The sequence below is a fragment of the Elephas maximus genome, chromosome 3 (genome assembly GCF_024166365.1).
Source record: "Elephas maximus indicus isolate mEleMax1 chromosome 3, mEleMax1 primary haplotype, whole genome shotgun sequence".
Classification (NCBI taxonomy): domain Eukaryota; kingdom Metazoa; phylum Chordata; class Mammalia; order Proboscidea; family Elephantidae; genus Elephas; species Elephas maximus.
In genome coordinates this window covers 51,101,476-51,116,003 of record NC_064821.1, presented here as the reverse complement: position 1 = coordinate 51,116,003, position 14,528 = coordinate 51,101,476, and the positions used below count along the sequence as shown (strand labels likewise).

General features: G+C 46.0%; 1 protein-coding gene across 1 annotated transcript; it reads right to left on the bottom strand.

The window, feature by feature from the left end:
- Nucleotides 1-834: 834 nt before the first annotated feature.
- Nucleotides 835-11,864, bottom strand: UBIAD1 (UbiA prenyltransferase domain containing 1). Its single transcript, XM_049877919.1, has 2 exons — nucleotides 10,991-11,864; nucleotides 835-3,353 (listed from the first exon to the last, which is right to left on the bottom strand). Exons 1-2 carry the CDS (start codon nucleotides 11,517-11,519, stop codon nucleotides 2,866-2,868), a joined length of 1,017 nt encoding a protein of 338 aa, XP_049733876.1. The 5' UTR covers nucleotides 11,520-11,864; the 3' UTR covers nucleotides 835-2,865.
- Between the last annotated feature and the right edge of the window lie 2,664 nt (nucleotides 11,865-14,528).

The window sequence follows — 14,528 nt, the reverse complement described above, 5'->3', positions numbered from 1 at the left end:
GTATTACATCCCAGATATACAATGCATACCCACCACATCTGGTGCTGAAGTTCCATGAACCTCCCCCTTCCTTATGTAGTTGATTCTGAAGACCCAAGTATGTTACTTAACATTGTATTTATGCTATATTTTTCCTTTGACCAACCAAAATAGCCTCCTGATAGATGAGGATCCCAACCATCAGTCATTTTATAAGCTCTTTCTCCAAGGTTCCCAAAACCCGTGATTTTGGCCACCATTCATCAGAGGCCTCACTCTAGTCATTAATGACAGGGTTGGGCCCAGCAGAACAGAGGGCAGGGCTCACACGTGCTATTTAAGGCTTCCTTCCCCATTGACACAGGCACCACAGAGCAGCCGCTCCCTCCTGTGGCTTGTTCCCTCCCTTAAAAACTCATTAGACTAGACAGTTACTCATCCACATGTCTCTGCCTTGTTTCATAGGATGTATTGCCAAATGCCTCGCTGGAAACCCAAATATACTCAATCCACTACATGGTCTTGATCCATCAGCCCAGTGACCCCATTAAGGAAAGGAAAAACGAAAGGACAGAAGGAGGCGAAGTCAATAGTCGATCTGGCCTGATTGGCTCTTGGCAAATCCATATGAGCTCTAAGTGGCCCCTACTGCCTTGCCTGTTTTAAGGCTCTCAAATCTGGTGCAGAAGACTTACGTCAGACTGTAGCCAAATTCATCACCAAAGATCAGGTGCACCCCTGCACACACCACCTCCCTCATGTCCCAATGTCCCTGCCCTGGTCTCCCTGAGATTTTTGAGTTAGAGTTCACTGTAAGACAACAGAAGTAGGAGGAAAATAAAAACAAAAAGCCAGACCATTGCTGAATACATATATATATATATTTTTATTAACAAGTCTAAAGAAAACCTTCGTTGAGTCAGGGGATGTAATACAAATTGTGGTGACCTGCATATAAAACCTGGCACCAAATCTGGCCTTCGGGGAACATGTATATACAAAAATATGCATTAAAATCTGCACTAGAACACAGTGTGTGGCCAACTGATGACCCTGATGAGAGCAGCTACAAACGCAGGTCTGTCCTGTGGACTCAGGGGGCTCTTGGTCCCACAGCCTCATGTGTGAGACCGATGTGAGAACAGCCTGCTCTGAGGAGAGCTTGTCTTTGAAGGCAGGGCCCTTGTGAGCACCAAGATGCCACAAGCATGGCATAGAACAAAAACGGTGCTGGGAAGCAAGGCAGGAGAAAGAACCATTTTCCTTTCCCTTGTTCCTGGGCTCTGGTAACTATTAAAGGACTCTGGATCTCTGCTAGACAGACCACCTTTAACTTCAGAGAAACTTGTAATTTCCAAATATGCTTTTTCTAAGTAAGCTGACCAAATTCTAATTCAAGTAGCCAAATCATAAGTAGCTTGAGCTTAATGATTAAAAAGTAGTTCTTATGTCATTTTCTGCAGGTCAAGACCTTGAAATACCTATTGCAACAGCTATAATCTCAACAGAAATATATAATGATGATCTCAATCTACTTCAGTCTTGGACCAAATGCCACTGGGCAATTCTAGCCCAGAAATTATATTTCACAGGCAATGAAACTAAAAGCAGCTTCGATCAATGTTGGAATTCCCCATTCTTGGTGTGACCTCACTGAAGCCCTCGACTATCTCTGCACCAGGCAACTGAAGCCTCTGGAGTGGCAGGGTCAATACTGCACACCTGTCTTCAAGGATGAAAACAAAGTTCCTTCACTGGCCAGGCCTGTCATTCTGGCTGAACAGGGCCCAGGACTCCACTGGCTAATGCGTTCATCAGGAGCGCTGATGTCCCTGGTCTGCTTATCCTCTGGCTCTGTGAAAAGTGGCAGCTGCCCCTGATTCAGCTGCTGAGCTGCTGCTCAAGTAGTCTGGTTCCATACACTACCCCTTGCCCCAAGGGGGACACAAAAATGGGGACCCAACAGAAATGGAGGGTAGGCACAGGGGGGCATCAAGAGAGGTGATCCAGAAGAAAAAAAAGCCCTATGGGCTTTAAATTAGCCCACTAGGATAGCAGTGCTGCTACAACTTCAGAGTTCCTAAGAGTTATTGAAAGGGCTGGGATTCCTTCCTGTTGTTCTTATAGATTCCACAAAAGGAAAATAGCCATCCTACCAATTTCTATCCAAAAGCAGAGTGATTTTCTCAGCTGCCACCAGGGTGCAGTTTTTTTTCTTCCTCCCAGTCCCTGGCTTAATTGTCTTGCTGCAGGGTGATCTGACACTTTCCTTCAACTGTGGCAATGAGTAAGAGAAGAGATGAAGCGCAAAAGCTTCCGAATCATAACTGCGGCATAAAGCTGGGAGCCACACTAGGCTGTTAATGAGGGACTCTCTCACTCAAGCAGCGTATTTCAGGACCCAATGGCTGAGAGTAAGAGACAGGTGCTCCCTATACTAATGGGGCCTGACAACAGTCATTACACCAGTCAAGACCAAGTTAACAATAGGACACTTTGCCTGATTATACTACGGCTTTCAGGACAGGAGGCCAAGCCGGCAGCTCCTTCACAAAGTCTTGGGACATTCTAAACAGAATGAGGGGAAACTCAGTCTAATTTAAAGTGACCTGACAACACCCTCTAGTGGAAATTATAAATAAAAGACAGACTGTATATCCAATTCACCTTCTTCAGACACCGGAGTGGTTTCAGGATTCCCCATAAAATGGAAAAACTCAGCAGGCATCTTTAAGAAGATAATAATAAAAAATAAAAAGCAGGAGTTCACAACCCACAATCCATTCCTTGGAACCTCACTGCCAAATCACATTCCCTTCTGGGGTATTCTGACTTCGATACATTTCAGGAAAGGGAGACACACTGTGGGAGGAGTAACTGGTCCTCTTAAAGTCTGGGCAGGCTGCCCACTGGTGCCAGGATGATGCCAAAGACATAGAAAAGTCCCAGCAGGAGGTTGAGCTTGGCAGTCCTCTGAGGCAGTTTGTTGAAGGCCTGGCTTCGGAACTGTCTCTCAAGGGAAAAGGCCATGGGAATGGTGAGCAAGGGGAGAGCTAGGCTGATGCTGCAGCGTGTGGCCAAAATGCTGAAGATGAGGTAGGGCAGGAAGAGCAGCGTGGTGTAGAGCACGTAGGAGAGGGTGGGGCCGATGAGGATGGCCAGCGTGACGATGCCAGCCTCCTGGTCGGACTCCATGTCCCTGGTGTTGTTCGAATGGAGGATGGCCTCAGTGCTAAGGGCAAGGGGGATGGCGTAGACCAGGGGGAAGACCGCTAGGGACCCCACTTGGACGGCGTAGGCGAACATCACAGCCAGTGGACCAAAAGTGATGAGGATGACGAGGTCTCCCAGAGCCACGTACTTGAAGCCAATTCCTACGGCCAGAAAAACCAGAGAGCTGGTGTGAGATCCAGTGCTGGAGATTCAGGGACTGTCTATCAGTCACGAGGCCAGTCACTTCTGGCCAGAAACGGTGACTTCTTGGACTGTGACTGAGCTCCCTTGCCTACCACAGCAAACCCTGGTTTCTCCTTCAACGTGACCCAGAGGTACAGAGAGAAGACAAATCTTATAGCACCCAGTTAGGTTCATAGCCCATCTTCCAAGTTTTCCTTCCTAATATCCCCCAATGAAGTCCTGCAACAAAGAGCACTCGGCGTCCACTACCCACACAGTTCAATGGGAGAGCCAGTGAAGGCCATACAAGCTCTTATGATCCAGTTCTTTGGTTTCTTTCACCTCTCACCAGCCCTTACAAGACATCACTTGTGTCTGTAACCCCACTAGATCAGACACTCACAGAGTATCTATCCCAAACCCTTGCCTTTCTGCCTCCTTAACTCTACAACCTCTGGAGGCATCTTCTGTTTTGAAAACCCTAAGTGAATCACAGTGAAATTTCAGGGTCCCCCAGCTCCACATAAAGAAACGTTCACCCACATAATGAGTAAAACAGTAAGGAAGCACAGTTATGATGCTGCTTCCCCTCTCTGGTTCCTATGAAGTTGAAACTTGAAATCATCCCTGATTGCTCCTCCTATACTGCTAATCTACTTCAAGTCCTGTTTCATCCACTTGAGGACATCTTTCCACTGGCCCAATTCTCTCCATCCCCAGTTACACACCCATTCCACCTCACTCCCCCTCAAATCCAAGTCATGGTCATCTTATGCCCGGACCACTGCAACACCCTCCCAATCGGTCATCCAGCTACCATTCTTATGATGCTCCCTGTTGTGGATTGAATTGTGTTCCCCCAAGATATGTGTTGAAGCCCTAACCCCTATATCTGTAAGTATGATCCTGTTTGGAAATAGATATTTTTCTTTTGTTAAGTTAGTAAGGTCCTATCAGAGCAGTGTGGGTCCTAAAACCTAATCATTTCTGAGTTATAAAAAGAACAGAATAGACCCAGAGACACATACAAAGGAGGAAGACAGATGTCACATGAGGGCCCATCCACAAACAAAGGAATACCAAGGATTGCTGGAAGATACAAGAAACTAGGAGAGAGGCCCATAGAAGGAATCAACGTGGATGAGGTCCTGATTTAGACTTTTAGCCTCCAGAACTATAAGAAAATTAATTTCTGCTCTTTAAAGCCACCCCCTTGTGGCATTTTTTTTGTTGTTGTTAAGACAACTTTAGGTAACTAAGACACTCCCCTTGCCTCCATCTCTAATCTAATCTCTGCACTGTAGCCAGAATGATCTCTTAAAAACACTAATCTGACCATGTCATTCCCCACCCCCCCAACACACACACACACGCCTTAAACCTTTAGAAACAACTAGCCTTGGGCTAAAAGACCCAAATCTGGAGTCTGCATTGTGCAAGAGGTTTGTGAACAGCTGCTAACCTAAAGGTTGGCAGTTCAAGTTCACCCAGCAGCTCCACAGGAGAAAGGCCTGGCAAACTGCTTCCATAAAGATTACAGCAGAGAAAACCCTTTGGAGCAGTTCTACTCTGTCACAAGGGCTGCTATGAGTTAAAAATCAACTGGCAACACCTAACAACAACAACAACTAGCTCAGCTAATGAAAAGTGTGAAAGTTCCAAATCTTTAACCAGGTTCATCTCCAGCACTGGTCTTGCCTCTCTCTCCAGTCCCTCCTTAAGCTCCCCTCTCTACTCCCCTCACACTTCTTTGGACCTTCAGACATCCTCCAACCCTTTGCCTGGCTAACCCCTACACACCCTTCAAGACTTTAAAGGCCATTCCTCAAGGCAGCTTTTCCTGACCCCCTAAACCATGTTTGGTTTCCACGCAATACATTCCCACAGCACCCTGACCTCCACTTTCATAAAAATCACCAAACTTTTAATCAATCAATCTTTGTCCTTCCTACTAAGCTGTTTAAGTTCCACGGGGGAGGAGGGCAAGCTTGTGTTGTCCCCAAAACTTGGCACAAAGACTGAACTGAACACAGAGCTATAGCAATAAGCACTTGGAATTTGGAACGGAGGTCAGGAACAATCCCCCACTCCGAGCAGCACAGAGTGGGTAAGAGGAGCCCACTGAAGGAGATGGCCTACCAATACTTGCTATATGGTTGGGAAACTCCAAATCTAACCAAGCTACCAAGGTGTGGCCTCTGGATCAGAAAGAAAACTACTGTGTAATCTAAGTCTCTGGGTGATGCAAAAAGTCAATGCGCTCAGCTGTTAACCAAAAGGTTAGAGGTTCGAGTTTACCCAGAGGTGCCTTGGAAGAAAGGCCTGGCAATCTACCTCAAGCCTCTAAAAACCCTATGGAACACGGTTCTACTCTGACACTCATGGGGACACCATGAGTCAGAGTAGACTTGATGGCAACTGGTTTTATTGTGTAATCTACTGCATTTTGACTGGTCTGGAATGAAAAAGGCAATGGTCCGCAGAGGCTCTAAAAATACGAGAGCCAAAAAGAGTCACCCAAAAAGTTTATTTACTCTTCACACTAGTAGTTAGGGTTCTTTGGCGTTAAATGGCCCCCTTGGTTCTTTAGAACGAAGCATCCCCAGGGAAAGGCACCACAGACATGGCTCCTGACACTTTCCCCCACAGGCAGGCTAATTCAGCACTCCCCACGCAGTCTTCTGGTTAATAATTTGGTTGACCGAGGACATGCTCCTAAGGAGTAAGTCCCCTCAGGCAGAACGCCAACTCCAGTTCTAATCAGTAAATTGATGTCTGTTGTAGTATTGCACACACTTCAGGGGCTACCCCTGCCCAAAGAAGGTGCTGAGCAGGAATGCTCCAAGCATGGACCTGGTAAGTGGCTCCACCAGCCACCCGCTCTTCTTTGGCTTATTTTCTCAGCTCCCCAAGCAGACTTCAGGGCTCGGGATATGGAACAAAAACTCAACAGCTCTACAGCCTTGACCTTTGGCTGGATTCTCAGGAACACTTCTTTGAATCACTTGTCAAAAAAATGCCATGAACAAAGTTTTGTCTACAAGGATAAGCCCCTACCTTAAATACAGCCCTGCACAAAAAACAGCCACAAACCCACTCTAAGGATGAGAAAGATCTGGGAACCTTCTTCTGACACAAAGAAAATGATAGAGCCCTTGGGGAGAAAGCCCTGTTTTTTAAGTGCCCGCCACATGGCCCGAGGCTAGATGTGCTCCACCTGACTCAAAGATGTGGCCCACCTGGGAGGTTCCTTTTAGGCATTCCATCCCTCCCAATACCATTTTTCAAATAAAGCAGAAGAGTGAAGTATAGGCCAGTTCTCCACAAAACAGCCAGAATTAACTGTTAAAACATAAAACGTTGGAAAGGATGTGGGGCAACTGGAACTCTCATACATTGTTGGTGGGAATATAAAATAGTACAACCACTTTAGAAACAGCTTGCAATTTCTCATAAAGTTAAACATCACCTGCCCTATGACCCAGCAATTCCATTCCTAGGCATTTACCCAAGAGAAACGAAAACATATATCCACAAAATGACTTGAACATAAACGTTCACGGTAGCTTTAGCCAAAATTTGAAAACAATCCAAATGTCCATGAACAGAAGAATGGATAAATAAACTGTGGTATACTCGTGCAATGTGAAAAGATTCAGCAATAAAAAGGAACTACTGATACACAACAACATGATAAATCCCAAAAACACACTGAGTGAAAGAAGCCAGATGCAGGAGTTCATATCGAATGATTCCTTTTATATGAAGCCCTAAACCAGGCAAAACTGATCTCTGTGAAAGAAATCAGAACAGTGGTAGCCTCTGGATAAGGTTGGGAGGAGTGGGGGATGACTGGGAAGGAAGCTTTCCAGGGTAATGGAAATGTTCTGTCATGACAGGAGCATGTGTTACACAGATATGTGCACCTGTCAAAACTCATCAACTCCTAATCTACCCTGAGGCCAGAAGAACTAGATGGTGCCTGGCTACCACTACCAACTCTTCTGATCAGGGCCACAATAAATGGATTCTTACAAAATGGGTGAGAAATGTGGAACAGAGCTCAAATTCTTAAGAAGTCCAGACTTCCTGGACTTGTTGAGACTAGAGGACTCCCCAAGACTAGGGCTCTGAGATACACTTGAAACCTTAAACTGAAATTATCTCTTGAGGCTACTTTTAGCTAAATAATACACTGTCTCATAAAGAATATTACCTATAGGTAACATGCTTCTTTAAGAAAAAATTATCTATGGGAGACAAAATGGTCAAAAACTACTCCAGAGCGAAGATGAGAAGGTAAGGGGACAGGAAGACTAGAGTACTGGAAATGGTACAGCCAGAACAGGATGAATGAGAATAATGACACACTGTGAAGATATAACCAATATCACTGAATAATTTGTTTTGAAGTTCTTAAATGGAAATCTAATTTGTTGTGTAAACTTTTACCTTAAACACAATAAAATATTAATTTAAAAATATATAAAATAAATTTCTTAAAACTCATCAGTTGTAATGCTTAACATCTGTGCATTTCACTGTATGTCAATTATACCTCAATAAAAATTAAGGGAGGAAGAACGAGCAGAAGGGACAGAGACCCTACAAGGCCAGCATGATGTTCTACCTCAGTTAACACAGTTCATAAACACAATGTTCTACATTCTACTTCGGTGAGTATTGTCTGGGGTCTTAAAAGCCTGTGAGCGGCCATCTAGGATGCTCCATTGGTCTCACCCCTTTGGGAGCAAGGGAGAATGAAGAAAACTACAGATACAGGAGAAAGATTAGTCCAAAGGACTAATGGACCACATCTACCATGGCCTCCACCAGACTGAGTCCAGTACAACTAGATGATGCCTGGCTACTGCCACTGACTGCTCTGACAGGGATTACAATAGAGGGTCCCAGACAGAGCTGGAGAAAAATGTAGAACAAAGTTCTAACTCAAAAAGAAAGACCAGACTTGCTGGCCTGACAGAGACTGGAGAAACCCTGAGAGTATGGCCCCCGGACACTTTCAGCTCAGCAATAAAGTCACTCCTGAGGTTCACCCTTCAGCCAAAGATTAGACAGGCCGATAAAACAAAACGAGACTAAAGGGGCACACCAGCCCAGGGGCATGAACTAGAAGGCAGGAGAGGACAAGAAAGGTGGTAATAGGGAACCCAAGGTTGAGAAGGGAGAGTGCTGACATGTCGTGGGGCTGTTAAACAACGTCATAAAACAATACGTATACTGTTTAATGAGAACTAGTTTGTTCTGCAAACCTTCATCTAAGGTACAATAAAAAAATTTATATATGTATATATATACACACACACATATATAATAAAATAAAGTCTGAAGCAAAGTTTATTTAAACAAAAAGACCAGCATGATGTAACCCCTGCCTACCTCTCCAACTACACGTCATCTCACTCTCACCAATCTCCGTTTTGGCTTGTTGGTAGATCCTAGAAGAAACTGAGCTCTCTCCCACTCGAGCATGTGCACTTGCTGTTCCTTCAGCCCTGAAAGACCTGGCACCCCAGTCGCCCCCTAACTGTGCCCTATGGCTGGTTCCGTATCCTTCAAGTCTTAGTTTAAATGTCACTTTCACAGGATGGTCTCTTCTCTCCATCACCATCACCACTTTACAGCACTGATTCTCTTCATTGAACTTTTTTACAATTGCACTAAATTTACAATTTGCTGCCAAAACGCCACAGTTGTTTGGTGTGCTTCCTTCTCCTTTGATGTGCCTTTACAGTTCCCTTTACCTGTTTCTTCCTTCTCCCCTCCCTCTTAATGGCGTGTTCCAGGGCTCAGTCCTGGTCCTCCTCTCTTCTTTATCAACACCACCTACTCTGGTGATCTCACCCAGTCATACAACTTTATCTCTGCCAATGACTTCCAAATATCTATACCTCCAGCCCAGACCTCGACCCTGAACTCAACTCCTATCTCCAACTGCCCATATGACATTTTCACTTGGAGATCTAATACACATTAAGATGTCCAAAGTCAATTCTCTGGTTTCCCCCCAAAAAACCTATTCTATCCTCGTCTTTTCCCATTTCAGTTAATGGCATCAACTCCATTCTTTTTACTGCTCAGGCTAAAGCCTTTGAGTTTTACTTAATTCCTGTTTTTCTCCTACCTCACATCTAATCTATCAACAAACCCTGTCTACCTGATACATCTTACCTCCTCCAATGCTACAACCCTGACTTAAACCACCAAACATCTCTTGCCTGGATTACTCAATAACCTCCTGTTTGATCCTCTCACTTCTATCCTTGTCCCAACCCCCTTTATCCATTCCCAATACCTCAGCCAAAGTGATTCTTCTAAAACACTAAGTCAGATGATGCCACTTCTTTGCTCAAAACCTTGCAATGGCTCCCCCATTTCAGAGTAAAGACCAATGGCTTACAAGGCCTCCCCATCCTCCCCAAATACAGTACACTTCTCTCCCTCATTCACCCTCTAGCCAGACTAGACTCCTTGATGTTCCTCAAACTCTCCAAGAATGCTCCTGCCCTAATGGCCTTTGTACTAGCTATTCCTTCTGCCTGGAATGGTCTTACCCCCAGATACCTGCTTGGCCTTACCTCCTTCAATCTTTGCTCAAATGTTGCCTTTTCAATAAGGCCTATCCTGATCAGACTAATTAATGTAATAATCTACATCCTCCCTTGCTCTGCTTTTTTTTTTTCTTCCCTTAGCACCTATCAGCTTCGCTTATACTATAATCAGTATGGCCAATTCATACCATTTTACCCAGAACTTTCCTGGTTTTAAGGAGCCCTGGTGGTACAGTGGTTAAGCGCTCTGCTGCTAACCAAAAGGGTGATGTTTCAACTCCACCAGCAGCTCTTCAGGAGAAGATTTGGTAGTCTGCTTCCTTAAAGATTACAGCCTTGGAAACTCTGTAGGGCAGTTCTACCCTGTCCTGCAGGGTTGCTGAGTCAGAATCAACTCCAAGGCAACAGTTTTCCTGGTTTTAGCACTGAATGTTCCAGGTCCTGGGACCTTCCTCAGTCCTGGGCAAAACCAAGACGTTGATCACTCTAACTGTAATTTATTTTTATTTTCTGTCTCCCCTCACTATAACATTTAATAAGTGCCACAGGGCAGGAATCTTTGCTATGTTCACCTAGAACTGTGCCTGGCACACAAGAGGTGATGAATAAATAGGGTTTACCCACTGACCTATCACTATCTTAATTGACCTGTTGCCAAAAGTCACGCTAACTAGTTGAAAATAATTGGCTGTATAATTTTTAGCTCTTCAAGTTTAATTCCACTAAAATTGCATTTTGAAAGTATGACCAACAAAAGGAAAAGAGATACAAAAAAAAAAAAAAAAAATTCTGTGCCACAGCGGGCACGCACATCCCTGTATTTCAGCATTCCCAACTCTATATGCCAAGCTGGGATCTTAGCTAATGGATGCTGGGATTCAGTGTTGTTTTTTAAAAAAAATCCACATGACCCATATTCATGGATTTCACTTAAAGTGACCTAGTTCAGAAAAAACTTTGACATCCCCTACCCTAACCCTAACTCCTCTGCAAAGTAGCAGTTTCCAGTACACCTGCAGCACCAAAGGCAGGCCAATTCTTACCTCCTGTGTAGAGAAAAGAGCCAGACAGGCCTCCAAAGTAGATGAGAGCTAAGTGTTCCAACTTCAGAGGAGACAGGTAGTAGAGGCAAGCTGCACAGACACAGCCCAAGGTGTAAAGGAAGACTCCAAACCGGACAACATCCTGGGGCTCTAAGATTCGGTCCACCAGAGTCCTATCATCACTCTTTTTGTGGTCAATGCCCTTGGAAAAGTCATAGTAAGTGTTGACCAAATTGCCAGCCCCGTGCACAGCCAGGACAGCCACGGCACAACCCACCAGTAGCCTGGGATCCAGGTCACCCTGGGATCTGTAGGCCAGGGCACTGCCCAGGGCCACTGGGGTGAGTGAGGCACTGAAGCTCCAGGGCCGCAGGGCCAACACGTAGGAGGCGCACTTCTGCCTCCAGGAGCGCTGGGGGGGCCTGTCCTGCCCGGGGCAGTCGTTACCGAACGGGTCTCTGTCCCCCGCCTTGGCCGTTTCTCCCGTATGGATGCTAATCTTCTCCCCCGGTACCTGCGTGGCCGCCATGGAGGCTGCACGTGGCTGAAGTTGGCTCTAAAGGGAGCCACCCACGACCCCAGCGACCGCCCCGGGGCGAGGAGGGACGGGGTGGGGCGTCCGGGCTTGACCTTCCTTCCGTTCCGCCCCGGGGCAGGGGCTGGGTAGGCGGGGGGGTCCGGGGACAGCAACGAGCGGGCCTTGCACCCCACGAGGCCCGGCGGCACTGCCCCGATCACCTGTCACCTGGGGAAGACCTAGCTCTCGTCTCCAGTCCCACGTCAGAATCCCAGGCCGAGCCGCGGCCGCCTTCCCGCGGCCGCCATCTTGTGCGCCCGTCCGGGAGGCCCGCTGGGAAACAGAGGCCGGCGGCGCGAGCCGGGCCGGGTTGGGCAGGCCCGGGGGCGGGGCCGGGAGACAACCCCGAGGTCCAGCCACGCCCAGGCCGAGGGGACCGCGCCCGGCCGCTGGTACCCAGCTAGCTGGAAACAGCCTCACTCAGCATCATGTGACCTTTCAGTTTAGCGCTATGAGTCGAAATCGACTCGACGGCAACGGGTTTGGTTTTTTGGTTTTCGTTCACTGAAATAGCATTCATTCATTTATTCATTCAACAAGAGTTTATTGTGCGCCTGCTGTGTGCAGACGCTGATCTAGACGCTGGGGACGCAGCAGTGAACAAAATGGACAAAAATCAGGGAGCAAATTGAAGGTGATAAGAAAAGTATAATTAGCCCCATTTTTTAAAAAATGGGAGAATTGAAGCCCTGGAATGGAAAGTGATAGTCTAAGAACTTAAGGGCTCTAGTAATAATCAGGTAGGAGCTCTGGTGGCGCGGTGGTTAAGCGCTCGGCTGCTAACTGAAAGGTCGGCGGTTCAAACCCACCAGCAGGTCCACAGAAGATGTGACAGCTTCCCTAAAGACTTAAAAACCAAAAACCAAACCCGCTGCTGTCGAGTCAATTCCGACTCATAGCGACCCTATAGGACAGAATAGAATTGCCCGATAAAGTTTCCAAGGAGCGCCTGGTGCACTCGAACTGCCGACCTCTTGGTTAGCAGCCATAGCACTTAACCACTAACGCCACCAGGGTTTACCCCTAGAGACTTACAGCCTTGGAAATCCTATGCGTGGGTCACTATGAATCAGAATCGACTTGACCGCAACGGGGTTGGTTTAGTAATACCGTACTGTGATCGCAACAGCAATAATTCCTTCTTTTTATTGTGCAATTGACATACCATATGCTGCTCTGCCTGCCTTTTTTTATATCTTCATTTTCTAGTGTATTTATTTCTTCATGAAAATAATTGCCCTCCTCCCTTCTCCCACCAAGCGTCTAGTTCTGTCTTCATTGCCCCGCCTTTTGGGAGCTTGTGGTCCCTATCTGTGGTTCCTTCTGGCTGGAGAGAGCTAATTGTTAAATTTCCAGAAATTCTGTGATGGGGTCATTAAGCAGAACCATTATTAAAAATTAAATTATACAAACTTACAATTAAATAAATTCTTAAAAACAAAGGTAACAAATACAACTTGTCACTTCCTGCTTATTTTACTACATTTTACCGTTTATGTTCCTCAGGCTATTTACATCTATCGTAGCTACACGATGGAAATACAGAATAATGGTGGGCTACTGCACATCTCCGCCCCCCTAAGTGACATCCATTGGTAGCTTGAAATATGCTATGGTAGAAGTATTTACACCGTACAAATCAATGAATGTTTAATAATTATTTTGTTGACTATCTAGACTTTAAAAAAATGACCAACCAAAACAAACAAACAAAAAACCCATTGCAACTCCTAGTGACCCTATGGGACAGAGTAGAACTGCCCCACAGGGTTTCCAAGGAGCAGCTGGTGGACTTAAAATGCCAACCTTTTGTTTAGCAGCTGACTGTTCAACCACTGCGCCGCCAGGGCCCCAAAAAAGTGACAAAGGTGGGGGTCTTAAATACTAGCAAGCGGTCATCTAAGATACATCAATTGGTCTCAACCCACCTGGAGCAAAGGAGAATGAAGAACACCAAAGACATAAGGTAAAGAAGAGCCCAAAAGACAGAAAGGGCCACATAAATCAGAGGCAACATCAGCTTCAGACTGGAAGAACTAGGTGGTGTCCAGCTACCACCGATGACTGCCCTGCCAGGGGACACAACAGAGAACCCTTGATGGAGCAGGAGAACACTGAGATGCAGACCTCAAATTCTCATAAAAAAGACCAGACTTAGTGGTCTGACTGAGACAAGAGGGACCCCAGAGATCATGGTCCCTGGACCCTTTGTTAGCCCAAGACTGGAACCATTCCTGAAGCCAACTCTTCAGACAGGGATTGGACTGGACGGTAAGACAGAAAATGAGACTGGTGAGGAGTGAGCTTCTCGGCTCAAGTAGACACATGAGACCATGTGGGCAACTCCTGTTTGGAGGCGAGATGTGAAGGCAGAGGGGAACAGGAGCTGGTTGAACGGACACAGGGAATACAGGGTGGAGAAGAGGAGTGTGCTGTCTCATTAGGGGGTGAACAGCTAGGAATACATAGCAAGGTGTGTCTAAGTTTTTGTATGAGAGACTGACTTGATTTGTAAACTTTCACTTAAAGCACAATTTTTTTTAAAGTGACAAAGAAAATGTTAATAATGCAGATTAAATTTAAAAGTATGTGAAATCTGTAGCCATTACACTGCGAATGTGGTTGTTGTTGTATGCCGTCCAGTCGATTCCAGTTCACACTGACCCTATATGACAGACTAGAACTGCCCCATCGAGTTTTCTAGGCTGTAATCTCTACGGGAGCAGATCGCCAGGTCTTTTCTCTCTCAGAGCCGCTGAATGGGTTCAAACCACCGACCTTTTAGTCAGCAGGCAAGCGGTTAACCATTACGCCATCAGGGCTCCTCGGATTGTGAGTAGGACCAAAAATCTAAGGAAATATTCTTCCGGTATCTGAAAACTATTCACCAAAGAGGTCGCTGAAGTCACTGACAAGTAAAGTTCTGACATCTCTCGACACGTCAAACTATCAACCAACATT